Here is a 26,480-nt window from a genome sequence, read left to right on the forward strand (position 1 = left end):
GAACAGCTGGATGAGTCCTGAATGAGCTGCTGTAACACAAACCATAACACAAGCAGGCAAATCTCCTATTCCCTCCTTTCAGCTAGGCCAGGTTTAAAACCCTGCTCACACCTGCCTGGGCTGCCACGACTTGGGTTTAACCAAGCCAGCTTCAACCGCAGGAGCTCTGGCTCACGGGGAACAGCCCCAGGGGACAGAGGTGTGAGGAACCAGCAGTGCATGCTGGACATCCCTTCCTCATTCCCAGATGAGGGAATTCTGCCAGGGCCAGACAGCTAAAGGTGTGCTCCCATCCCAGTTTCCTTTGGAGATGCAGAAGGCATGAGGAAGGGCCCCTCCTGAACTTGGGGGGATGTCCACAGCTGGCTGCAGTGACATGGGCTGACCATGCCAAGAGCCACCCAGGAGCTGCTTCCCAGCTCTATCTGGGCAAGTTCTGCAACCAGAGCTGAGCTCCGGTGACTGCACTGCTCCCAGCACTTGTTTATCTGAGCAGCTAAACTGCAGTGGAGATGCATCCTTGATTCCAACAGCATGTGCAGCAACTTCTAGGAGAGAAGCTGAGTGCCAATGCTGCAAGCTAGCAAACTTTAAACATTTTTAAGAAGGGATTTTTTTCCTAAAAATACCCAGAATGACACTGTTCATTACCATGGCATCAAAAGAAGATGAAGCAAGGAAAAGCTGCAAATCCCAAACAGGATTAAGCAAGATGAGTGATTGTTAAGAGCAGAGTCACTCAACTGGTTTCCTCTGTAGATACCACTGTTTGTTGTGAAAGCCAGCACACTTAAATACACCTTTAAAGATAGAAGACAAATTTTACAAGGCTTCCTCTGACCCAGTTTTCCACCAAGATCCTTGAAAGTCCAGAAGGGGAAGAGATGCTGTGGAAAAGAGACTCAGTTTGCAAGCATTTCTCTTCCACAATGCTGCAGTTTCAGACTCTGGGGTTTTTTTCTACAAGTTCTTGTACTGTCATGGAAGTAAGGAAAGGCTCTACACTTTGGGTGGCATCTGAGTAGACTCAAAACTACACATCTACTATACAAGAACTCACTGGGCCAGAGGCAAGGTCTTTTTCAAGAGGTGCAGTCAGATATGTGATTTTAAAAGGTGTGCAATCAGCAGCAAGCTAAGCAACTAAGACAATGAAATCCTCGCCAAAGCCATGCAGATTTTCTGATTTTTCACCTTGTAATAGCTTTATGTAGCAGGTTTGGGGCAGCAGTGGCACAGAATCCTAGAATGGTTTGGGTTGAAAGGGGCTGTAAAGCTCTCCCTGCCATGGGCTGGGACACCTTCCCCTGGCCCAGGGTGCTCCAAGCCCTGTCCAGCCTGGCTTGGGACACTTCCAGGGATTCAGGGGCAGCCACAACCAGGGGCACCCTGTGCCAGGGCCTGCCCACCCTCACAGGGAACAATTTCTTCTTAATACATTTTTTTGTCTTTTTCATTGAACTGTGTTTCTGCCAGCTCAGCAGGATGCATTGGCTGACCCCAATCCCAATGACAGCTGGTAGGGGGATGCAGCAGGAAAGAAGGCAAGGTGTACAGGAGGTAGATTTTCCTTTATTCCTGACTGTCCTATGCTGATAAGATTAACTGACAATAAATTACAATCATTTTCTCCAAGTGAGCCAGTTTGCCTGTGTGGTGAGAGGTGAGAGCTGTCCCTGTCCTCATGTGACCCTTTTGCCATGTTTTCTCCCCGTCCTGTTGACAGAGGGAGTGACAGCAGCCAGCCAAGGTCACCCAGCACCCACCTGCTGCACTTACTCAGCTCATAAACCTCCCATCCTGGACAGGAGCTGAGCACACCTACCAGAGCAGCAGCCTCCAGACCAGGATTTAAACCTTTGTACAGCTACAGCTGCATCACCTGGATGTTGACAGGAGGTATCCAGGGCGTGGGAGTCACCCACTCCCAGGGGACACTAAAACTGAAACAAGTGACAGCAAAACTCCTTGAGCACAGGTAGAGTTCAGGACCTCCAGATGAAATATATCACACAAAGCACTTCAGCATATCTCATAAACTTAGATTTGCTCAGATCTCTCAGAGCTGTTCCAGAAAGTCTTAGAAAGGCTGATATGGAAAAAAGAACAGCAAAACAGACAAAACCCCTCATGTTCCCCCAGGCCTCCATCACGCCACAATGTAAAATTAACTCTCTTGTTCCCAGAGCACATCTGGTTCATCATCTGGAGCAAAAACAATAGAAAAAATTAACGGGAACTCCTCAGAAGGGGCAACAGCTTGGGAGCGTCCATGAGGGAAGTGAAATTCAGGCACCCACCCCAAACAGGGCTCACACATGGTCTGTCACAGCCATCTTCCTGTCCTTGAGACAAAAAACCTGATGGAAAAGTTCAGCAATTCCCTCAACAAGTTTAATATTTGGCAAATAAATGAAATAAAACAGATTTATATATATATATGTTGGCACAATCAACTGTAAAGGCCTTTCCCCACTCACAGCTTCAAGCATCTCCCCACAGTAATTAACACAATCAAACACAATCATTCATTTCATCAAGTAGCTGCCAGGCTCCCATGACAGGAAATAGAATCACTTTTAATTTTCCAAAAATAATAAAAAAAGAAGCAACCATCTATTTTTTCTCACTTTGGGGGATGTGCCAGGACCCCAAGGAGCAGCCCTGGGTCCTTGGAAGCTCACCCAGAGATGCCCCAGACTGGGGGTGCCTCAGGCTATTGAGCTCTGGCAGTTGTCTCAGACAAGAAGCCAAGCAGGTTTCAGTGGCCCTACAGCATCACTCTGGCAGGTTTTATCAAAATAAAATGTTCTTCCTGAGCAGCTTCTTGATTTTGATGGCTTGCTAAGATAAGAGGATTTTTTTTTTTCTAGAAAAAAAATACAATTATGGATGATATTTGAAGTTTATACTACAGAAGTTGCCATGATCTTCTGGCTTTTGTCACCCTTTCCATACTCCATTTAATATTATACCATGGAGTCCCCACTTCAACCTCCCCTTTTTTTCCGTGCCCATGTTGCCCACACTGCCTCATGACAGACACCTGCATGGAAGAACCTGCGCAGAACCTGTGTCTCTCCATTAACTCATCCTCTTACACACACAAACCCATGGGCTCTTTGTTCCACTCTTCAGCTCCTTTCCTCAGGTCTTCTTATCTAAAGAGCACCATATGAAATTATATACATCTGTATCCACCCACCACTGCATCTTCCCTGTGTGCTCCTTCCCCTCACCCCACAGGGGATGACAGACTCCCAATTCCTCTTTTCCCACAGGTGAGGGGAATTCCCAATTCCTCTTTTCCCCTTTGCCAGGGCTTCCCTCTCTTCCCTTGTACTTGTGGCTGTTGAACATCCCCCCTCTCAAGTAACCCTCCTGCAATTTCAGCATCAACAGCAGACTTCAATTATGAAAACCCCCTGAAGCAAAGAGCAGGATGGGTGGGTCAGAGCAGCTGCTGTACTTTGACCCAAAAGTAGTTTCCAGGAGTTGGGAAACACTTGTATGTCCAATGAGCTTGATGGGAGAGCAGGAGACAAAGGTCACACTCATCCTCCCTGCCCCAGCCTGCAAGCACTGGGAAAAGGGAGAGGTGGCCTGGCAGCAGAGCAGAGAGACCTAAGGAAGAAGGAATGGGGTTTTTTTGCAGATTCAGCCAATATTCTCTCCCTCTTCCCTCCTTAAGAGCAGAGCAGAGTTGCTCTTCCTAGTGGTTTCCCGTTCAGCTGTGAAGTCCAGAGGCTCAGCAGCCTCCCAGAAAGAGGAAGAAGCGCTGGTGTCATCCATCTCCCCGCCACAAGATCTGCTGGCCCATTTGGGTGGGTTTTTTTTAAAGGACTTACATTTTTTCTGCTTTCTGCACTGACTCAGCAGAGCTCTGGGCTCTTTCTTTCCCCCCACAAACCACAGCTGTGAGGTGGCAGCAATTTCCAGTTTCACTGCACTCACACAGCACTTCTGACTGAGCCAAAAAGCTAATTGTAGGTGTTGCTGGCTTGTAGGCAAATCCTTTACAACTCACTCAGCCCTTCTGGATCAGTGGAAAGAAGGGCAGATCTGCTCTCTGAGTGAGAGTGAGCAGTGACACGGGGACACTGCCCTGGCTTTAACAAGACAGACAGACATCCACCACCAGCCCACTGACAACCATTTAATGCACAATGAGTCACCATCTCCCCCTCCCTGCCCAGGCTCACAGAGGAAAAGCAAAATACAAAGAGAGATACTCACGCATGTCACCAATGGCTCCTTTGGTGACATTTGTGGCTTTCCTTACTGTCACAGTGAATACGTGTGAGTACTGGTGTTCCACCTGAAAGTCAGAGAGTGAGAGGTGATTAAGCTCCAGAACCAAAAAACACCCCATCTGTCAAAATAAGGTTTCATTTTGTCCAAAAACAGAGAGAGAGAAATCACCCAGTCAAAACGTAAGGGAAACTCATACTGGATAGAGCATCCTAGAGCTGAAGTGCAGCCTGGAGCTTTACCAAGAGGTACCTGCACTGGGGCTGCTGGATTTTCCTGCAGCCACACCTACTAATCTCAACCAACAACACTCCCTCTCACCACAGAACCTGCTCCGAGGCATTTAGTCAGGCAGGAACCACTGACTACAGCAAGGGAAAAATAAAAATGGGCTATTTTACAACTTGTCTTGGTAATTGCCTTCCCCTGCTAAAAAGAATGACAGGAATTACTTCAAAGTCTGTATTCTGGAGCAGATAAATGCACAGTGCACACACAAGGGGTGAGAGTTAGTGCTGTACCTTCTAGTACACATCAATGTTCAGTGTGAAAGCAGCTTCAAGACAATGTAAGGAAGGTGCAAAGCAAGCTGTTAAAACAGCCACCAGCACCTTTCCTGCACTTTCTGGAGGTTCTCATTTCCTACAAAGCCCAAACACACAGCAGGAGCTGCCTGCCTAGGAGCAGGTGTGTCCTCAACAAACCAGGAAAGCAGGAAAAGATGTGAAATTAAAAAACAAAAAGCAAAAGCCTTAATAAAAGAGGTCACCAACTCAGCTGTACTGTTGTTTTATCTACAGAGCCCTGAGTTTCACCAACCTGCTGGGTACCACTGAGAATCATCAGTACACACTGTAGGGTAGCCAATATTGCCTTTACAGGGACACAGAGATTGGAAGGAAATGTGAGGTATCAAAGCCAGGATCAGGTCTCACACAACTGTATATTTTCCATCTTTTCCTAACCACCCACTGACCTTCTGAAGTACATTAAAATAAACTCACTCAGTGGGGCCAAAACAACCAGGGAGAAGGCCACCATCAGGAAATTGACTGAAATTCATTTAAAAACATAGACAGTACCCTTGCTATAAGACATGCTTATTCAGGCTCTGCCTGGTGCTTTCCACTATGTTTTCATCTGGATACTTCCTTTTTTTTTTATTTATTCCCGAACTGGTTATAAGCCTCCTTATTTTGTGTCTACAGCTCACACCCAGAGACCTAAGCCAATCTGGGTCCCTCCCACACAAATAAAGAAAACAGTTAATATCTTATAGGCTACATATCATTTTTTCAAAAACAAATGGAAAGCCAAAACTAATCTTCTAAAGACAGCAAAGTGACTTGTGAGTGCTTAAGTGGTATTTGAGTCAGGAGTCACTAAAAAACACCTCCAGTGACAGCAACATAACTCCTGCAGCAGCCTGAGGTGTGCCAAGGAGCAGCCACATCCCTGTGGCAAAGGCTCCAGGAGAAAACACCCACAGCCATACAGGGTGACTCCACTGCAGCCATGCCTGACCCAGACACTGAGTTTATCAGCTTTATCTGGCTGGAATCACCCCCACACTGTGCCAGCTGCTGCAGGATCCGGCCAGGACTGTCTGCCTGGCTCTGGAATTTTCCCCTGGCAGCCACAGGAGTTATCTGGACCCAAGACCAAACGAGCAGGCAGGGAGAAACTGTGGCAATGCAAGTGGCACAGCATGTGGTTCAGCACCCACGGGAAAAGGGGAATCCACACTCTTGCCAACACTCCCAGTGGGATGCTGCTCTCCTCGAAAGCATCAGACCCAGCAGAGAGGAACCCAGAGCTCCTAAGGACAACACCTATTTCACAGCCCTCCATGGGCTGACATGGAGACATCCCCATGACTGAGTGACATCCACCACCTTCTGCACTGCAGCTTCCAAGATGGATCAACGGGAAGGAGGATGTGACTTCTCCCTGAACAAATTTCTGCCTCTGACACAGGCCAAAAAGAAGTCCAGAGTTTTCTCTTACAGAGGGTAAATGGGGATTTTCGTGGGTATCTGGGAAGGGCTAGGAACACAACTGTGTGAAGTCACCCCAGCTCTGTCATTTACCCTGCCCAAGAACTTTTACAAGCTGTGACTCTCCAGAAACCACGGGCTCTTGCTGCCCCCTATTTCAAGTTTGCTGTCTGAAACGTCCAAAGATGCTTTATTATCTCCCATTATATTATCTCCCAGGTATGTCAGATTGATGAAGTTGGTTTCACAACTGGCCTCAGTTTCTTCATACAGACTGAAGCATTTCCTTTGTCATATCCAACCTTGTAATTAAAAGAAACAACCCAAAGTACAAACACACCACCCTCCTCCTTTTTTTTCAGCTGTCAAGAAAGAGCTTGTCCTCGCTGGAGACCACAAATCAGAGATCACTGAGCATTTAACAGTGGAGTTATAATTAAGTGACAAGGATGGGACATGGGTGTGCTGGGTTTAGTTCTCAGCTGATAGATGAAGTTCATGTGCAATTCTGATGTCCCACAGCTCTGGCTGGAAAAGGGGGATACTACATGATACTCCCTGACAGCAAGCACTCTGTAAAGTAATTTGCTTGCATCTCCCATATGCCTAAATTCTTATGCCTACCATCAAAGCAAGGCCAAGCCACCACTTCCCAGTCTGCTCTCTTCACAGCAGCACAGATATCACCACTCTTTCTATTACAAGTTCATAACTGTTTTACTAATGCCTTCGCAAAAATTGCTTTTTATTAACTTAAGCAGCACCCTCCATCATTCCAGCTGTTGTACTGCCAGGAAAATTAAGTCTGGTTTAAGACTGGGATCCTCTGAAAGGCATGTGAAAACACAGAGGCCCGGCAAAACACAAAAGCAGTATCTTCTTTCCCTGTGCCTCACCCAAAACAACAAACTGAGGATTACAATTATACACAGTTATTAATATTTGGCCATAGTCATATATTTGGAAGAAATTTGCCACTACTGAAATAAACAATCTCCGTCTTAGTAAAAAGTAAAATAAATACAGGAAGCTTAAAAGTCTGGATCTCTTCTTACACCAAAAAAAAAGGGTTTAATGCAAATTAAATGCAAGTGGAAATTAGGGCAATTTTCCACTTAGGGTCCAGTTTCTAAGGAGATCAAAAGGCCTAAATGTCCATATTTCAGGAGCATTTTTTTAATTAGTTGTTTAGAAGAAGTTCTGATGAAGGCCCCTGAAAATGCAAGGAGAAATGCATTGACTCTGAATGCCTTTACAAATCCAGCCATTGCTAGTTTAGATGACTAAGCTGCATTTTCTCAAGTGACTTATGTTCACTTAAGTCTTGATAAAAATCTGTACAAATACCTCAAGTACTTCTGAAAAACAGATGATGGTAAATAAATCACTTAAACATTGCAACACTGCGACGAGCAACATCTACATTCCTTTAAAAAGCTAGGACAGGTTACAAATTTCAAAAGCTCACAATTAACTCCAGTGCAAGGTGTCCCTACCCATGGCAGTGAGGTGGGATGGGCTTTAAGATCCCATCCAACTCAACCCATTCTGGGATTCTATGGATTTTAAAAACTAAAATACACCGTCCAAAGTGATCCGCTTTACACATGTGTTTCATTTAACTTCCTCTTTCTCCATAAATTCAGAGAGGAAAAACCAAAAAGTTTTCACCATGCCCTGTCTGAATATGGGTTTTCTGAGTTATGGAAACTCGGGTGGACAATGTTCACTGTTCAACCCACAGCATTTTCCATGACTGCACAGCCATGGTTCAGCATCTCCTGTTTTCACACCTCAGCTCTTCCTGCCTCCTTTCTTCCTCTCTCACCTTTAAGTGCTTTCCTTGCCCTCAGTAAAATTTCCCTAATTATCTGCTCTGCTCTCATTTAGATGTCCGTGCACACCAACACCACCCCCTTCCCACCAGGGGCTGGGAACAGCCCCAGGATCTCCCGGAACACGGGCAGGATTTGCCTGCCGCCCTTCCGGCCATGCCCGGCCAGGCAGGGATTTGCATGTGCTCAAAATCACATTTGTCATATTCCAGAATGCTGAGTCACACAGCAGAGCTCCACCAGGACACGAGCATTCTGTGTGCCAGGCAATCGGGCAGACTGCACAGGTATTAAACGGGTTTACTTCCTTCATGTTAAGGACACTTGAGCTAACAATGGAGCTGGACAAATGAAAATATTTGCTTGTTTACTTAAGTAATTGATTTTCATGAAGTCCATGCTATTTTTCATAGGGTATTACAGTTAAGACAAACTTTTGTGTCCACACACAAGTTTTATCTTGAAGTGCTTCATTCCATTGTTATAATATTTATCCCCCGTATCAAAGTAAATGAAGAGGTATTACACAATTTAATTCTTTGCAATTTTGGAATAGTCAGTTCTGTCTGCACCTGCAGCAGCTTTCTGAACATCTTAATTTATACCTCAGAGTCTTTTATGAAAGAAAAAAGCTCAGAAAACACACAACCGTCAGCAAAAGAACCTCTGGAAAATGAAGAATCCTTTTGAGTAATTTAATGCCAAGTATCATTTAAATCCAAGATTTTTGCATTGATGTGAGCCTGCTGCCCATGACTGCTCAAAATTTCAATAAAACTTTCCATGGGATTTCAGTTTTCAAATTAAAAAAACTTCAAAGATTTCCATTCACTTTCCAAGCAATTAAAGGATCAGCTCTTGCACAAACAGTGTTGATTCTGGAATTAGCAACATTCCCACAGCAACAGTTCAGCATTCCCAGGGAGCTGTAACAACATTTTCTATACATACTTTTTATTTATTGTATTATATATGTAGAACAGCTCCATATTGTTGATTATTGGTATCAAAAAGTCCTTTTGTGTAAGTGATTTAATAAAATACATAACCAAGTGCCTCAGAGACCTCTCCCATAAAGGTACAGATCATTCCAAGCAATCCATCCAGGAGAGGGCACTGATGCTGAAAGGAATTAAGCCAGTATTGTTGTAACACAGACATCACCCTGAGGTTTGTCCTCCCTCCCAGCAGTTCACAGGACTGGGCAGGGAGTACAAGCCGGTTTGACATCTGCTGGCTGCACACTGGTGTGGAGGATGTGAGCGCATGGGGCACAAACCACAGGCTTGATAAGAGATCACTTGTAGGAAGCACAGGGAGTATTTTTAGCAGTGTAAAAGTAAAACACTGTGACAAGTGTGTGGCAGCTATCTCTGGGGACACCTCACTGTTGCTGTCAGCCTGGTGCTGTTACGAGAAGCCCCTGATAGGAACACACCCAGTGTGGCTCTGGATTTTGGCTTGGGCAGGAACTGCCATCCCAGTGTTTGCTTTGGAAACTCACTTCCAGCACAGCTGTGTTTTCAGAGGCTGCTGAGCCACTGAGGGCAGTTCTGATCCCATTTCCTCCTCCTTCCCTTGCTCCTACTTCTACACATCCATGGGCTGAACTCACGCTCCCCTTGGGCCAGATCCAACACCACAGAAGGGAATTTCTAACCTTTCCATGGAATCCCAGAGTGGTTTGGGCTGGGAGGGACCCTAAAGCCCATCCAGTGCCACCCCCTGCCATGGGCAGGGACACCTTCCACTAGCCCACGTTGTTCCAAGCCCTGTCCACCTGGCCTGGGACACTTCCAGGGATCCAGGGGCAGCCACAGCTTCTCTGAGCACCCTGTGCCAGGGCCTTCCCACTCTCACAGGGAAGGATTTCTCTCTAAGAAATTTTTGTCTATTTTTGTATTGAATGGGTTCTTTTCTCATTCAGCAGGAGCCACTGGCTCACTGCCTCCCAAGGATGTGACAGTTGAGACAAGGATGCAGCAGGAGCACTGGAATCAAGCAGGAGGAAGGGAGCAGGGGCACAGTGTGCTGCCACAGATCATCTCACTCAGATTTTGTACAATGTATTGTGAGGATTCTCTTTGAACCGACATTAGTGACACATACCAGTTTAAAATCTAAATATCCCAAATTGTAAACTTATCTTTCCATTCATACCAATGAAAAGGAAAAGAGTACAACCTCCCCCCTCAAAACTGCACTGTAAAGAAGAAAGCTAGACACACCTACCATTTCTTGAAGGAAATAGTAACAACTCCAACAATATGTGCTTATTTAGAGTAACTTCCAGCAGGGAAGGCATTATACAAGACAGTGTACATATACCAGAGAAGATGGTATATATATATGTGTATATATAAGATTCAGTGCTACTTACCACAATGTGTTGGTAAGGATCTATGATAGACATTTTTGCCTTAGTTTATTCAAGGCAACTGCCAAGTATCTATTTCAATCCCACACAGGAGAGGCTTCCCCTTTTTTCAGAGCAGAGTTCAGTATGAAAGGTCCTTTAACTAATAAATAAAGAAGAAGATATAATTAAAATTAATCTGTTCCTTTTAAACTATATTTTACAGAGCAAATCACTTCCTACTCTTTAGGAAGGTTTCCACAATTAATTTGTTTACCAAGAACTTAATTCACTATAAGCTATATAGATAGAGGTATTTACCTGCCTGAGCTGAAGAAATTTCTCGTAATTATTTCCTCTACTTCAGGGTAAGAGCAGGAATCAAGTACCTTAAATTCCAGTCATGCCAGTGTTTCTAGCAGCTCTACAGATAAACAAAAGAAGAGAGGAATTCTGTTTATTCAGTAAATATATTGTAGTATTTATGCTTCCACACATTACAATCCTAGTTATGACTGTGAGCTCTGCAGGAGCAGCAATACTGCCCTCTGTAAATCCAGGAAGGGAACTCCAGCTGGAGCTGTATGTAACCTGCCAGTCAACCCCGGCTGACTGGAGATGTTCCCGAGGCTTGGAGGGGCAAACTGCAAATCAGGACTTCATGGCTTTTCCACAGGTTCTCCATAGGCCACTGCTTTCGGTGAAGATCAGGGGCCACCAGAGGCCTTCAAAGTCAGAACTGTTTTTAACCATCAAAGTACCAGAGGTTATTCCTTTCTGCATCTTAAAAAGCCCTGGGAACTGCTGGGCAGGATAAGTTCTCAGATCCAGCTGGACCACATGTCGGACCTGAGCCATCAGCAGAAATTTCAAAGTGAAAAGAATTGAAGCACCATTTGGGGTTTGGTCTCAAGGAAATGATCACTAATGGTCACTTTTGTAACAGCAGGACAAGCCCTAAATGATTGTACATATCACTCCCAAACCTTTGTTCTTGAGCAACCACATGAAGGCATGACAATAAAAATTTAGTTTCATTATGATCACTAGAACATTACAATGTCCTTTCTTTAATCAGTGAATCATTAAGGCTGGATAAGCCCTCCAAGATCATCAAGTCCAACCATTAATCCAGCACTGACAGGTCCATCACTAAACCACATCCCAAAGCCCCATATCCCACATGTTTTCTGAAGGTTTCCAGAGACGGCGATTCCATCACTTCCCTGGTCATGCCTGACCACCCTTTCCTGTCAGCCCTAACAATAGTTTGAGGCTAGGAATCACCCTGAGTTTATTTATTCATTTTTATCTGAGGAAGTGTGAATAAGAAAGACTTCAGCATTGGAGAATCAATGTGCCAAGCTATATCATTTCTGGAGAAACTGCTGACATCTTGGAAGGCAATCCAGGAAAGGGAACAGCAGGAGCTACCCCATCACCATAATGGAGAGGAAATTTGTAAAACCAGAAAATACTCATTTCCCTTAAGTGCACAGCCAGCTACCACACTCACTTTGAGAGGATACACAAAACCAAGCCAAGGATACTGCTCTGTCTGGGGAAATATGAGAACAGGTTAGACCCGGGATGAAAAGCCTGGTTCGAGTTAATGTCCTGCATCCTAAAGGCAGAGTTCCAGTTCCCCACATGATCCCTCAACTGGTTCAGACATGAGATCATGCTCTCTCTCCCTACAACCCCCCGCCTCATTTGTTTCAACATCTGCAGGAAGCGCGTTGGTGATGCTGCAGACAACAAACAGCCTCTTTGGCTGCGGGGCCAGGACGAGTCCCCAAGCGCCATCTGCCCTCCATGCTGGATGAGGCAAGGATCGTGCAGATGGACAAAAATGCAAGCACGTCATCAACAACTGCATCCCAACGCCCGCGCAGAGCGCCGGCCACGGCAGGGCTCTCAGCGGGACAGCAGGGACAGGGAGCAAGGAGACAAAACCTGGCATCCCGGGGTCCCACACGGCTCTGACCACCAGCACTGCACATCCCAGCCCTGCCCACGCCACGGTACTCCAAATGGCAGCTCCTGGCTGGCTGTGTTAATCAGTCTCTCAGGATGTGACAAACACAGGCAGGTACCCAAGCACAGGCCCCAGTGCCATTTCAGGTGCCCAGGGCTGGCAGAGGGACAGCTATCCATGCTCTTCCCAGAGCCAGCAGGACATCTCAAGAGAAAGCAGACATTTAAGTGACTTGAACACTTAATCCCTTACAGTGGATTTAATTCAAATCAGTTATTTACACCACACCCTCTGGAAGCTCGCACTGCATTACCCACGGAGTTTGGGTAAAGCACACGAAGAGATTTCTAGATCTAAAAATTGTAGTGTGGCAGAGGAGTCAAATACAGCACAACCAGGAAATCCTGATTACACTCATCAAGAGCCATGAAGAAAGTCTTGAAGAATGTTTACTGCAAACATGTGCAGCAAATAGAGCTGTAATCCCAAAATTATCTTGCTTAACACTCTCTCCCCTACATGCTGTCCATCCCACACGGCCCAATGGGAAAGTCTTCATGGAATCACAGAATGTCCTGAGTGGGAAGGAACCCCTAAGGATCATCCAGTCTGACTCCTGGCCCTGCACTGAGGAGGAACCCCCACCAACATTAACTGTTTAACTGTATATTATAGGTAATCATAGAAGAGATGAAGTTAACTGGAGAACACAGGGTTGTGTGGAGACCTTCCCGCAGCCTTTCAGGATGTGAAGGGGCCTACAAGGAAGCCAGAGGGGGACTCTGTATCAGGAATTGTGACACGACAAGGGGGAATGGCTTCAAACTGACTGAGGGGAAATTTAGGTTCAACATACAAAAGATATTCATCCCTCTAAGGGTGGTGGGGCCCTGGTACAGGGTGCCTACAAAGCTGTGGCTGCCCCTCGATCCCTGGAAGTGTCCAAGGCCAGGCTGGACAGGGCTTGGAGCAACCTGGGAAAGTATCCCTGCGCATGGCAGAGGGTGGCACTGGATGGGCATTAAGGTCCCCTCTAACCCAAATCATTCCATGACCCCATGATTCTCACTGTTTTATTGGTCAATGTCCAAGTTTGCAAATTACACAGCAAACAGGCCACAGTTTAGCTTGGCCCTCTCATGGAGAGCTAGGCTTTCCCTCTCTCCCAGTGCCATAAATCCCTACCTTATCACGGAGAGCTGGCCCTTCCCTAAGTGCCTAAATCTCACTTTCATCCAAAAGTGAGCTCTACCTCTGCCAAGACAAGGGTGTTTCATTGCTAGGCACGGTTTCAGACACCATCAGTACCAAGCTATCAGTGGATAGCTGGATCACTGCTTGAGTCAACACTCTTCTGTGATCTCAGCTCATACTCACTTGAGGTGACAGACTGAAGTGGAGAAGGGATTAGTGTCTTGGAAGACTAACTATAACAGAGTAACTCACAAAAAGAAGCTACACACACGCATACACGGATAGAGATTATTACTGGAACATTTTCATTCTCAGTACATTCCTACAGATAATTCATTTGTACAGGATATGTCAAAAGATAAGAATAATGAGATTTTTCCCATGCTGAGCACAAGCACAAGCACTAACTCTGGAGTTAGTCTCACCAAGTGGAATAGCCCTGAAAATGAGTAAACACAGCATAATATAAATATTATATATGCCCGAATACATCCTCACAAGTGTAAGAAAAATCATTAGAGGGAGGTTGTTTATATCAAGCTGTCCAATTCTTCTTAAAAAACCAAAGACATGAACAACTTTAAATATAATAAGTGTGACTCACCAGTACAGTCATTAACTTTCAATCTATTAGGAGAGGAGTAGGGGGTAGAGAATAACCTAAGTAATGACTCAGACTTTTTGTATGAATGTCACCCTCCATTTCTATCAAATCAGATTACAGCATTTTATTTGGTTAGATTGATCCTGTGATTGTATAACAGAAATAACAAATACTCTGTTTCTACATGACTTTGTCTAGCATCCTGGAAAATCACTGTAATGTTATTTCTTAATTTAGGGCTTCCCACACAAGGAGGAAGGATTACTTCTGACTCCGTGTAGAGCCCCCATCACTCCACTTCCACCACAAATGGAAAAGTAGATGCTCTGCTGACATGCCAAGTAGACCAATGGGCAAAGGCCAAAAGGACGAAGGTCAACAAGGACAAGTGTTGGGCACTGGCCTTGGGTCACCCCAATCCCCTGCAGCTCCAGGCTGAGGGGAAGAGTGCCTGGAAGGCTGGAACAGGCCCTGGGCGTGTTGGGGACAGAACTTAAAAATGAGCCCAGGTGTGCCCACGTGGGCAGAGGCCAATGGCCCTGGGCTGTGCCAGCCCTGGTGTGGGCACAGGCCCAGGGCAGTGGCTGTGCCCTGTGCTGGCCCTGCTGAGGCACCTCGAGTGCTGTGCCCAGCTCTGGGCCCTCTGGCCAGAGAGACCTTGAGGGGCCGGAGCGTGTCCAGGGAAGGGAACGGAGCTGGGAAGGGTCTGGAGCACCAGGAGGGGCTGAGGGAGCTGGGAAAGGGGCTGAGCCTGGAGAAAAGGAGGCTCAGGGGGACCTTGTGGCTCTGCACAACTCCCTGACAGGAGGGGACAGCCAGGGGGGTCAGGCTCTGCTCCCAGGGAACAGGGACAGGAGGAGAGGGAACAGCCTCAAACTGTGAGGTTGGACATCAGGAGGAACTTCTTAATGGAAAAGGTTGTAAGACATTGGAATGGACTGCCCATAGTGGAGTCCCCATCCCTGGAGGTGTCCAAGGAAGTGCTCTGGGCTGGTGACAAGGTGGGGATCAGTCACAGGCCTTTTCCAATGCCAATGATTCTGTAGTTCTATGACTGCTCTCCTCATGCCTTGCCAAGGAAGTATGGGTGGGAGGAAGAATTCTGAGCAGAAGGGCAAAACGCTCAACCTTTGTGCCACATTTTTGGAGGACACTGTGAGGTGAAGCTTGTCAAGGAAGTTGATGCAGCATAGCTAGACAGGAGATTTTAAGATCTGACTTCCTGCTATAGGGGAGGTAATAGATGAAAAGATAGTGAATCTTTTTTTAAAGATGACTTATCGGCCTGTAAGCAATTACTGAAAGTATAGGTGACACAGCAACAGTGGAGGGAGGGCTGTAAACACTCTAGCAGAGCTGAAACTCTGGAAAAGTCCCAACAATCACCACCAGTGTAAAGTTTATCCTTTTCTAGTACTGAAGGCTACTTTAGAGGCCAAAAGTGAGGAAGACAGAAGTTGCAAAATTATCAAGAGTATTGATATATATTCAAGAGGTTGGAAGCATCTCTGCCTGAATACCCACACCTGTGTCACACTGGCCATGGAAGTTCCCCGGACTGAAAACCCAGCCAAGTGCTGTAGTTTCCCCACAGACAGCATCTGCAAGTCTGAGGAAGAGGCAACTGATTCAGGGCATAATGGTTTATGTTACAATTATCCTGCTTACGCAAAGGGGACTTAACAAGAACCACTCACTGCAACAGCCTGTGAGGTTATGAGAAAAACCCAGGTCCCCATATGTGAATTCGCTGTATGGCGAGCGCACAGAAGGATTTCCAAGTGCAACTGAGTAAATTCAAAGTAAGGAGTTCATTTATTCAAGGAATGAAAGAGCTCCTTGAGTTAATACCTTTAAATAACTGTTCTTCAACATCATATTTTACTTCAACTGAAATTGCACCGGAAATAAAAAAACAGCCTTGAGAAAGAACAACAAACTCAGCTGAGAGATGCCAAGAATACTCTTTAAAAATGGCAACAATCACTAACTATCCTTTGCTACAGAAATCAAAGCCACAAGACAGAGAGTTCAGATGGCAGAGTATCAAAATTGGTCAAAAAACCTCAGGCAGCTGACCAGTAATCCCCACCGTGTGGGTCAGGCTTATGTGGGAAGCAGCTCACTTGTTTTCCAGCAAGAAAGCCAAGAAACAAAGAGGAACATGAAAAATCTGATGGAAATTCCACGAAAAACAGTTATTAGGATGTAGACCTAAACCAATCAGAATGCACTATTCAAGCCCACCTCTGCAAGTAATTTACTATAAGCACAGTGCAATTAGGAAAACAAGATGGGGAAATGCCCAACATTCCTATACAGTAGGAATTTGGGACATTATTCCACAAATAAACTTTCCATCATATAATCCTGGAATGATGTGGGTTGGAAGGGACCCTAAAGCCCATCCAGTGCCACCCCTTGCCACAGGCAACGACACCTCCAACTAGCCCAGGGCTGCCTCAAGCCATGTCCAACCTGGCCTTGGACACTTCCAGGGATGTTTGACAGTTATTTTTAAAGAGTATTTTCATTTTTGGAAGCCCAGCTTAAGGCTCACTTTTGAATTTCAGGCTATCAGGTTCCCCAAGTATGCAGAGCCAGGCTCTCTGAAATGGAAAAACTCACTGCCAGTGGCAACTTCCAAAGAGTTTGCCAGGAATGCAAACACTTATGCAAGAACTCCTAAAATTAAAGATAGACATCTCAACTGCAACACCTGACTGGGCAGAGGTTTTTGTTGACTATATTCCTTTAAAGCTCATGTGAAGGGGGCAAAGGAAGGAAAAAAACCTCCCTGCCTTTCTTTCCTACCTGGAGCACTGGAAAAATTTCCACTTGCTCTGCTGCACTGTGGTCAAGAGCTGCTGCCTGCCAAAACCTCAGGATCCCCCTTCCAGAAGCCTCACTGGCACCGTGGCAAGAACTGTTGCTGCATGATTTAGAGCTCTAGAATCAGCCTCCAAAAATCTCATTCCAAACTCATCCCTGTTCCTTGGGGACAGCACCAAGCTCAGCCAACTTCCAAGTATTTCTGAGCCAATGCCTTTTAAAGATTCTATTGAAATCATGAGGGTTTGGTTCTTGCATATCTTTAACTTATCCATGCCTTCATTCCCCTTCCTTTGCTTCCCTGCTGTACAGCAGGAATGGCTTAAAAACAGAAACTCTAGGGAAAACATTAGAATAAGCTTTTATTTAAGTATTTATGGGGTTTTGGGGGGAGAATCCAACATGCAAAGGTGCCTGATGCACTCAGGCTTCAACTGAGGCAGCTGACAGTTCTTCTGTACTACAGTTATGAAGTGGTTTCACACAAAACCCCCAAAAAACAGCTAAAAATGGAACGAGCTGCTAAAATTTAACAGCTAGTTTCTGGTCAGTAATGGATGTAAAACAAATTTAGCTGACCGTAAGGTCAAGACTTCCTTTCAATATCTTTTTCATTCTTTTTCAGTTCAATTGGTACCAATTTTGAGGATTTCCTGGCATTTTGGCACAGGCTGTAGCCCCAGCCAGGCTGCTGGCACTGCCAAGCTGGAGGAAGGGCTGCACTCACAAGGTGTGTTTTGTCATCTCCCACTCGTCATGTCTCCACAACATGACTCAACTTTCTGGTTTTGGGCTCCTCACTCCAAACAAGAGCTCTGGCCACCATCTGCAGCCAAGGGGACAATTGTGCAGCACTCCTTTGGTCTCTATGGTCATAGCACTTAAAGCATGACAAAATTGGAGTGACTCAAGGAAATGTGTCTGGACTTTCTAGTAAAAGTAGTGATGAACAAACTTCTGACGCTGACATTTTTCAACCTCTTTAAATGCTGAGAGTAAAATTTATATGGAAATATTTCATAGCTATTGACAAGCTGAAGTCTGAGTAAGTAACATAAATATACGTTTTACACACAGACACAAAGACAAACATAGACATGCCCAGCACATATATTACATTTTTGAGAGGAGAAATTAAGTACTTCCATAACAGTGATCTTTGTCTTGTATCCAACCCTTGGCTGTTGAGCAAAGCCAGACCTGGAGCAAACCCTACCTGGCTCCAGCAGCCAAGTATCTGGCCAAGCAGACCTTCAGCCCTGGATCTGAGCTGCTAGCCAGAATCCCAGACTGGTCTGGGCTGGAATGAGCCTTGAAGACCACCTCGTTCCACCCACAGGGATGCTACTCACTGTCCCTGGTTGCTCCAAGCCCTGTCCACGCTGGTCTTGGATATCTCCAGGGATGGGGCAGCCCCAACCTCTTGGGAGCAAGCAGCTCCTGAGCTCCAGCTTGTGTTTGAAGGCAACCTCACCTTGGCAAAGCATTTGCACAGGGTTTGATTTTCTGCACCAGACTTGGCAGGACTCTCCTCCACCCTCCTCTCTTGTTGGCACCTTCCTGCTGGGAGACCACACTGGGAGTGGTGCCTCACTGCCCTTGCCCGAGCTCCTTCCTCTTCCCGTGCCGTGGTCTCACAACTTCCCCAAGATCTCTGCTCCCTGGGCAGCTCTGCCAGCCCTGCCCTGCCAACAGGCCCTGCTCCTGCTTTTTTCCAAGGGCTTCTGTTTCCTGCCCCACCATTCCAGATGGATTCAGAGTGCCAACAGGGAAAACACCAAGCTTTGGCACGAGCTGCAGTGCCACCCCAGCTGATTTAGGAGGAAAGCTTTGAATCAGGTGCCACTTCATTTTTAGAAAACTGTTATCCACACAGACACACAGTCAAGCCCTGAGAGGATGTAGGGAAGGACTGAAGCCACTACAAACAAATGCCCAACATTCCCAACTAAGGCTTTGGAGATGGATTAAGACTGAAAAGAACATCTTCACATAATTCTTGGAAAATTTTCTCTATCATAAGCAAAAAAAAAAAAAAGAGTAAATTTCTCTTTACTGAATTTTATTCCACCAGTACCAGGAGGTTCATTTCATCAGTGGTTACACAAAGCAGAAAAAACCCCACAGAAGTAACAAAACCCATAAAAACATAGCAACTTAAACATGGATTTCAGGAGTGTGATACAATAACTCTCAGTCACTAAGGAGCTACAAACAATGACTTCAAAAGTAAAAGGCCAGCAATCAAAGGGAGGAAGAAACCCCAAATTTACATATCCCTTTGTTAAAAGAGCTTTGCAAAATCTGGGACACAAGGGGGACTTTCATGCTCCTGTCTGAGGCACAGGGGATTGGTTCAGGAAACTCAAATGAACTATGACTACTCTCTTACCAAACTATCTAAGCTTCTAATTTAACTATTTCTTAAGACACCAAGGACTTAATCCCTCCCTTGCCAACTCAAACTCTCTCTCAGCATAAGAAACACCCATGGATGTGTTGGCTCTGTGGTGAAAGGGAAATGACTGACACGTCACAGGGCATAGAGTACAGAGTGCAGGTGCCTGACCACTTTTCAAGAAGACTTTCTATGAAGAAAATGTCCATTTGTCAAAGCACAAAGTTGTCAGAAGAGAGCTACATCAGTTTAAATAAAACTCTTTGGGGGAGAGTTTAACCCCAAAAACAGCACTTAAATGAGAACAGCCACTTAGTAGTCAGGAAAGATCACTCAGCTGGGGGAGAAAGACCTTGCCCTGCCCACACGATTCCTTTCAGATGGTGATTTTGATTCAGATTTGACTTAATGCCTTGAGAGAAACTATTTAATTTCACAGAATGATAGAAGGTTTGAAGTGACCTTAAAGCCCATCCAGTGCCATGGGCAGGGACACCTTCCACTGCCCCAGGTTGCTCCAAGCCCCGTCCAGCCTGGCCTTGGACACTTCCAGGGATCCAGGGGCAGCCACAGCTTCTCTGGGCACCCTGTGCCAGGGCCTGTCCACCCTCATAGGGAAGGATTTCTTCCTAATATCCAGTATAATTTTCTCTATATCAAAAACACCCTTATAAAAATTTAACCCGCGCTTTCCAGGCCACAGGGGATTTGAAGAGCTCACTCAATAGCACACTGAGTTAATGAATTTGGGATTCTTGGAAAAAGGAATTTAAGTATAAAAAGCAAAATAACACTTGGAAGCATGTCCCAGCTGAATGCAATCACTCACCAAAAAAACCTGTGTGGACATGTGCTACTCCAAGTGGAAAATGCCAGAGAAATGCAAGAGGTTGGCAGGCTTTGCCATTAGCAAAGAGCTGGTTCTCATTACCACCAGCACAGGCTTCACAGCAGCTCCCTGAGGGACCTTACAGTGCCTGGGAAAAGCAGGGAGTCTGAGAGCATCATCACTAAACAAACACACACCCAAAAAACACTCTGGATTTAGGGAAAGCCAGGACCTGCTTCCCAGCACCCTCCTCTCAGACGCTGTACAAGCTCTGTTCCCACTTTTGTTAGGTTTTTCACCAGCATTGTCCTTAAGTCACAGCTGTGGGGCTTTGGTTACACAGGGAAAACAACTTTTTCTTCACAATACCACAGTTCAAAAACACCAGGTTTATTAAAATTAGAGTCCTGCCTTTATCAGGAGATAAAGGGGTGTTACAGTCAGTGCTATGGTTAGAAGCTCATGAACCATTCTGCTTGGATTAAGGAGGAAAAGGATTCAAACAGAACAGCAGCACATGAATAGTTAGTTCTGTATTTTATAGAAAATGTCTAGGACAAGAGATGGCCACTATTGCAATGTTCACTTCCATACACAACCATATTGATTAAATTAAAGAACAGATGTGCCTCAAAAGTCTTTCAAAATTCTCAATTATAGGCTAGTTTTGAAAAACAGAACACAAGAGGATCAACCAGAAAATTTCCATTTACTCACATTCCACAACCACCTTCTCCCCAAAATGTAGTTTTATGCTGTTCCTTCCAGTACTGCCAGATCAGGCAGCAGCTGCTGGCTTTGCATAGAGCTCCAGTTTTGCATGTGAGGTCCAAAGGTGCAATTTTTGGGATGGAGCATGCAAAGTGCTGGTGCATGCTACAGCCAGAGCTGCTCCCCATTCAGCACAGTCAACCACAGGCGCTATTTGCTTTCCCCTGAGATGGGACAGAATGAAACCTCTGCTTGGGGGAATTTGTTTTTAGTATCCACTTGACAGTGCAGTAAGTTAAATGCACGAGAAATGCAGTTTAGTAATTAAATCCTATTTATAATCTCTACCCTTGAGAAACAGACATGTGGGAGGGGTGGGGAAGCACCACCAAATCAAAAGTAACTTCACACTGAGCCTGTAAGGCTAAATCTTTCTATTTCATGGTCTGGCCAAGGCCATGGAGCAGATGGGATGAGACAGCCTGGACACGTGCATCCAATTCTTACTCCATCAGCTCCACCTATCCCAATACTCCACTTATCAGTCCTGTCCTCCATGCATGTTTAATAAAATGCAATCCCTTGGGGTCTGGGACTGCTTGCTGCAAGAAATACATATTTGTACAGATCTTATTATAAGATCTCTGTATGTGCATAAATAAGGACCTTTATAAACTCAGTAAATAGAAAAGATAATTTATTATAAAAGTGCACATTCCTACCCATCTTGGCAAAGGATATGAGCACTGCTAATACTAATAGGAAAATAAATTAGAGTCTTACTGATTTATGCTGAAATCATTCTAAGGAAAATACCAGATGAATATCAAAAATTAGTCAGTTCAACAGCTTTATTATCAGATAACCACAAAAAAACACAGATGTGACTGATACATCTCAAATACTTCAGAACTCGTGTATGTGGAAGCTTTTGACCCTGTATTTTGTGTCCCCTTCCTAAAGTTGCATATTTAGGGAAGGTGGAAAGAAGGAAAGAAAAAGATTTTTGCTTGCAGGCTTAGCTGTATTTTTAAAAGTATATTTTCAGCATCCTAAGCTGAAATAATGTTGTTATCAGGAGAAAAAGCAGCTCTGACTATTTCTCTCCAAGTCACCAGTGCTACCACTCATCTGGAAGGAGATTAAACATCACAGTTAAAAAGGGCTTGCCAGCAGAGCTGCGCAGCCTGGACAGCAGCCCAGTGCTCAGAGACACCACAGGCACCTCTCAGCCAGCTCCAACACCAGCCAGAGACTGTGCCCTTGCACAGAGCAAGGGCACTCCCAGAGCATCATCTCTGCGCTCTGAGGGAGATCTGTTTGGAATCACATGGACTTTATCATGGAAGCACCTGCTTTTCCTCCAGGGATCACTTAAAGAGTCTGGGACACTCCCACACTGACTCCTACACTGTCAGTCCAGATCCCAAAAACATTCTTCCCTGTGTGTGCTGAGAGTCTTGGAATCACCAGCACGCAGCAAAAGCGTAGGCTGAGACAGAAGTGTCATCCCCACAGCCCACTCTCTGGGAAAGGAAAACACCTGGGAGAAAAGCTGCAGTGTCTGTGTCCCCTGGCACCGCTGCCAGCTGAGACAGGACCAGCACAGGCTGAGGAAGCACCACTGCTGACAGCCCCAAATGAGAGCCCATGAGAAAATGAGTCAAATCTGTACCTCTATCAATATGTGGCTGATATGTTCCCCTCACCATTGATGGCTAATTTTTTATATAATTATTTATATAATTATTATATTTTTATCTATATTTATATAATTTTATATAATTATAATACCACAGAAGCCCAGAGTGATTTGGGTTGGAAGGGACCTCAAAGCTCATCCAGTGCCACCCCTGCCATGGGCAGGGACACCTTCCACCAGCCCAGGCTGCTCCAAGCCCCATCCAGCCTGGCCCTGGACACTTCCACAAGTGTTCAAATTGGAGAACTAATAGATATTTCTTAAAAAAGTCCATGAATTCTCGCTTGAAATATCACCACAATATTTTTCATTTAAAAAAATTAGAGTAAAGTTGAAATGTTCACTAGGTCCTTTTGTTTTCCCAAAATCTATTAAAAAAAATATTGGAAGCTTTTGGTGCTTAGTTTGCTCAATTTGCTTTGGGGACCACTTTCCCCTGTCCTAGAGCCCATCTCCCAACCCTGCCTCATGGGCTGAGTAATTCTGCTCCAGACATTGACACACAGGCTTCTGGAAATTGGTACAGCCAGAAAATTTGGGTCATCTCTCTGAGGTAAACAGTAAATTGAAATCCTCAGGAAAGTCTGAATACCAAGGTGATGAGGGGCTGCTTTTTTTTCTTCTTTTTAAAAAAGGAAGAATTCTTTTGCAAGTATTCTGTTACTACATCACGTTATTATAACCTAGGGCAGTGATGAGGCCATTTCCATTACCAGGGCAGGTTCTGGGATTTGTTTTTCATACTACTGAGAAATACAGAGTTATATCAGTGCCCCAGCAAACCCAGACAAGAGTTCATCACCTCACAGCAAGATCCTGCTGCCCCTGCCCACCAAATCAAAGACAAATTCTTCCACAAATAACATGGAGCTTCTGTTTGGAAAGAGACAAATTAAATAAAACCAGACCAGTGGCAAACTCAGTTTAAAACTGTGCCCCATGAGTGGCCCCAGTCTTTAACTAGAAGCTGAATCCCTAGCTGAACCAGAGCTGTAGGGAAGGACAAGCTTTTATGGTTTAAATCATGTCCAGACTGTAAGGCACCAATATTTTTGATACATAGTTGCCCATCAGTGTCAACTAAACAATTAGTTAAGAATTCAGTTTTGCTCCCTCAAGGCCACTCCCCTTCCTCAGATACGGAGGATATGTGCCCTGAAGGATAGGGAGACTTCTCCACAGCAGTGTTATGTGTCAGGTAAAAAGTAAACTGGAATTTAATCTCTCAACTCCACATCCACCACTGGCCATACCATACTCTGAGGTTTTACCTCTTGAGCTAGAAATTTTCCATGGAAAATTAAGTATTTTCTTGTATTTTGTAGTTAGTTTTCATATACTTGAACTTCTGGGACCAAGGGGGAGACACCTCCTTCTCTGGATGCTATTTGTTGCTCTCCCTGGTATTTTCCATCCCAAGCCATTCAATTTGAATTCACAGCTCCCAAGTCTCCAGTTCCAATGGCAACACTGTCCTGTTCCAACTACATGGAAGTCACCGAGGACGCCACATCCCTGGATATTGCTCACCAATTCAAACACTCCAACAGAGCCATTCCCATTGTTCCTGCAGCACTGTGCACCCAAAGGTCATTTCTGCATCGCACTGGGTTCAGCTCTAGGCATTGTCAGAAGAACTGAGGTTACCCAAAGTGTCAGTGAAGTTTGCTCAATGGCTTTGCAGGAATATCTGAGGGAAATACTCAGTGCTCACCCCATGCTCGTGATTTTTCCCCTTTGTAGGATGAAAATTCACGAACTGAAGGGAAAAACTATGGTGAAGCCTGAAATATTTCCCATTCTAGCTGGTTTAGGCCAACTGGCAGAAGCAACCTATTCAAAGTGCCATGAAAATTATAATCATGATAACCATGTTCGGTGGGACATATTCAAGTTAAGATGAAATCAAATATGCAACCCTAGTGATGCAGCAGCATTGGATAACTTTTCTTTTTTTTTTTCTTTTTTTTTTTGGCTTTTTTTTCTAATCTTTTTAAGAGAAACAAGTCATAAACAGCACTTGGTGCCAAAAGTCAAACTGGTGTTTTTCCAGTGCAGATTGACTGGCCATGCACAAAGAGATTAATTTATGTGATTCAAGCATAAATCAATATTTGAGTTTCTTTTTTTTTTTTTTTTTTTTTTTAAGGATCCTTGCCATAAGGGAACAAGAGAGTGCAGAAAGGTGGACAGGGCAAACATGAAGATTTGGAGAGACAGTGCTAGATGAGCATCTATCTCTATACCGTATATTGAAACCTCTCACTAACAAAAAGAAAATAAAATAAGCACATCAGTTTTAGATTCATGCTTTCTGTCTGGAATCCTCAGCAGGCTGAACAACTCTCGGCAATAACCACAAAGCAGCTGATCCCATGCATCAACAGCTTCACGTGCATCTCACCCTACTGAGGTGCAGAACAGCATCTTCTGCCAGGAACATCCAGTGCAGTTACAGGTCCTACCCACACCACTGCTCCTCCCTTGGGGCTGGAGCTGTAACCTGGAGTCTGCACCCCGTCATCCACATGGGAAATTCCGCACTCAGCAGTTCAGGCGGCCGAAGGGATTTTCCCCAAAGTGAACGCACAAGGTCAAGCTCTGGGCAGGGGTGACCCAGCCCCAGCAGCCCCAGCTCCCAGGGGAAGGGGACAAACCCCAGTGCAAAGCCCTGAGCTGCTGGGGGAGCACAGGAACTGGGGCAGCAGCTGGTCAGAAGCCGGGCAGAGCAAATCGCCTGCACCTGTGAGTGTGGGAGTCCCAAAGAGGCACAGGGAACCCCATGAAAACCAGGCTGGACCGGGCTTGGAGCAGCCTGGGCTACTGCAAGGTGTCTCTGCCCATGGCTGTGCGTGGGACTGGATGGGCTTCAGGGTCTTTTCCAACCCAAACCATTCCGTGATATTGGTCCGTGCTCACACCGATGTCAGCGAACAGCAACCTGCTCAAGGCCGTGACTAGGAACTCTTACAGGCATTTCTCTCACATCAGACCCAAGAGAAGCAGGCACTTTGCGAAATGTCCCCTCTGCAGCCGCCCTGCCGCACTTCCCCACGGCTCGCACGGCCGCCGGCCGCACCCGTGCCAGCCGAGGGCCAGGGGCCGGGCACGGAGCTGCGGACGTGTGCAGGGACCCCGCGGTCCCGCTGCCACCCCGCTCCCCGCGCTGCCTCCCCCGTACCTCTCGCAGCCCCCGCCGCGGAGCAGAGCGGAGCGGAGCGGAGCGGGGCTGTCCGCGCAGGGACCGCTCCCCGCGGGGGCTCCCCCGGCCCGGCTGCACCGTCCTGCCCCGCCGCGGGGGCGGCTCCGCTCCGGCCCCGCTCCCGGCCCCGGTGACCCCGCTCCCACCCCGCGCTTACGGCTGGGCTGCCGGGCTCCGCCGGGCGCGTCCCGCTCCGCTCCGCTCCGCTCCCGCCGCGGCCGCTCCGCGCTCCCCGCGGGGAGGGGCCCGCGCCGCCACCGCCTCTTAAGGAGGATCCAGGCGCTGGCCGGGGCCGTGGGGGACAGTAGCTGGCAGGGGGACAGGGGGTGTGCGAGGACAAGGGGTGAGAGGGGACAGCGGCTGCGAGAGGGGACAGCGGCGGCTCTGTCAGCCCGGGCGCTGCGGTGACCGGGCCGAGGAGGAGCCCCGGGCGCTGCCGGGGGGAGCGCTTGGCCGGAGCCGGAGAGAGCGACTGATGTGGCCGAAAATAGTAATCAAATGAATGGAGTCTGCATTGAAATCTCCCTCGCCTTGAAAAGCCGTCGCTGTCGCGGCGGCGGTGGATGTTGCTGTGGGAATAAGCCTCTCTCA

The 26,480-nt window shown here is 46.2% G+C and overlaps 1 protein-coding gene across 2 annotated transcripts in view; it reads right to left on the reverse strand.

The window, feature by feature from the left end:
* The window catches only part of PLA2G4A (phospholipase A2 group IVA), a 68,263-nt gene extending 42,104 nt beyond the window's left edge, over window positions 1-26,159 (reverse strand). Inside the window, exons 1-4 of one of the 2 annotated variants that reach the window (XM_064427759.1) lie at window positions 26,047-26,159; window positions 10,761-10,863; window positions 10,464-10,602; window positions 4,237-4,318 (exon numbers count right to left, since the gene is read on the reverse strand). In XM_064427759.1, coding sequence (XP_064283829.1) covers window positions 4,237-4,318; window positions 10,464-10,496 — 115 coding nt within the window. In that variant the 5' untranslated portion in view covers window positions 10,497-10,602; window positions 10,761-10,863; window positions 26,047-26,159. Of the gene's footprint in view, window positions 1-4,236; window positions 4,319-4,450; window positions 4,479-10,463; window positions 10,603-10,760; window positions 10,864-26,046 lie in introns of those variants that run through there. The other variant, XM_064427760.1, reaches the window with a different exon arrangement.
* Between the last annotated feature and the right edge of the window lie 321 nt (window positions 26,160-26,480).

This window comes from Passer domesticus, chromosome 7 (genome assembly GCF_036417665.1).
Source record: "Passer domesticus isolate bPasDom1 chromosome 7, bPasDom1.hap1, whole genome shotgun sequence".
NCBI lineage: Eukaryota > Metazoa > Chordata > Aves > Passeriformes > Passeridae > Passer > Passer domesticus.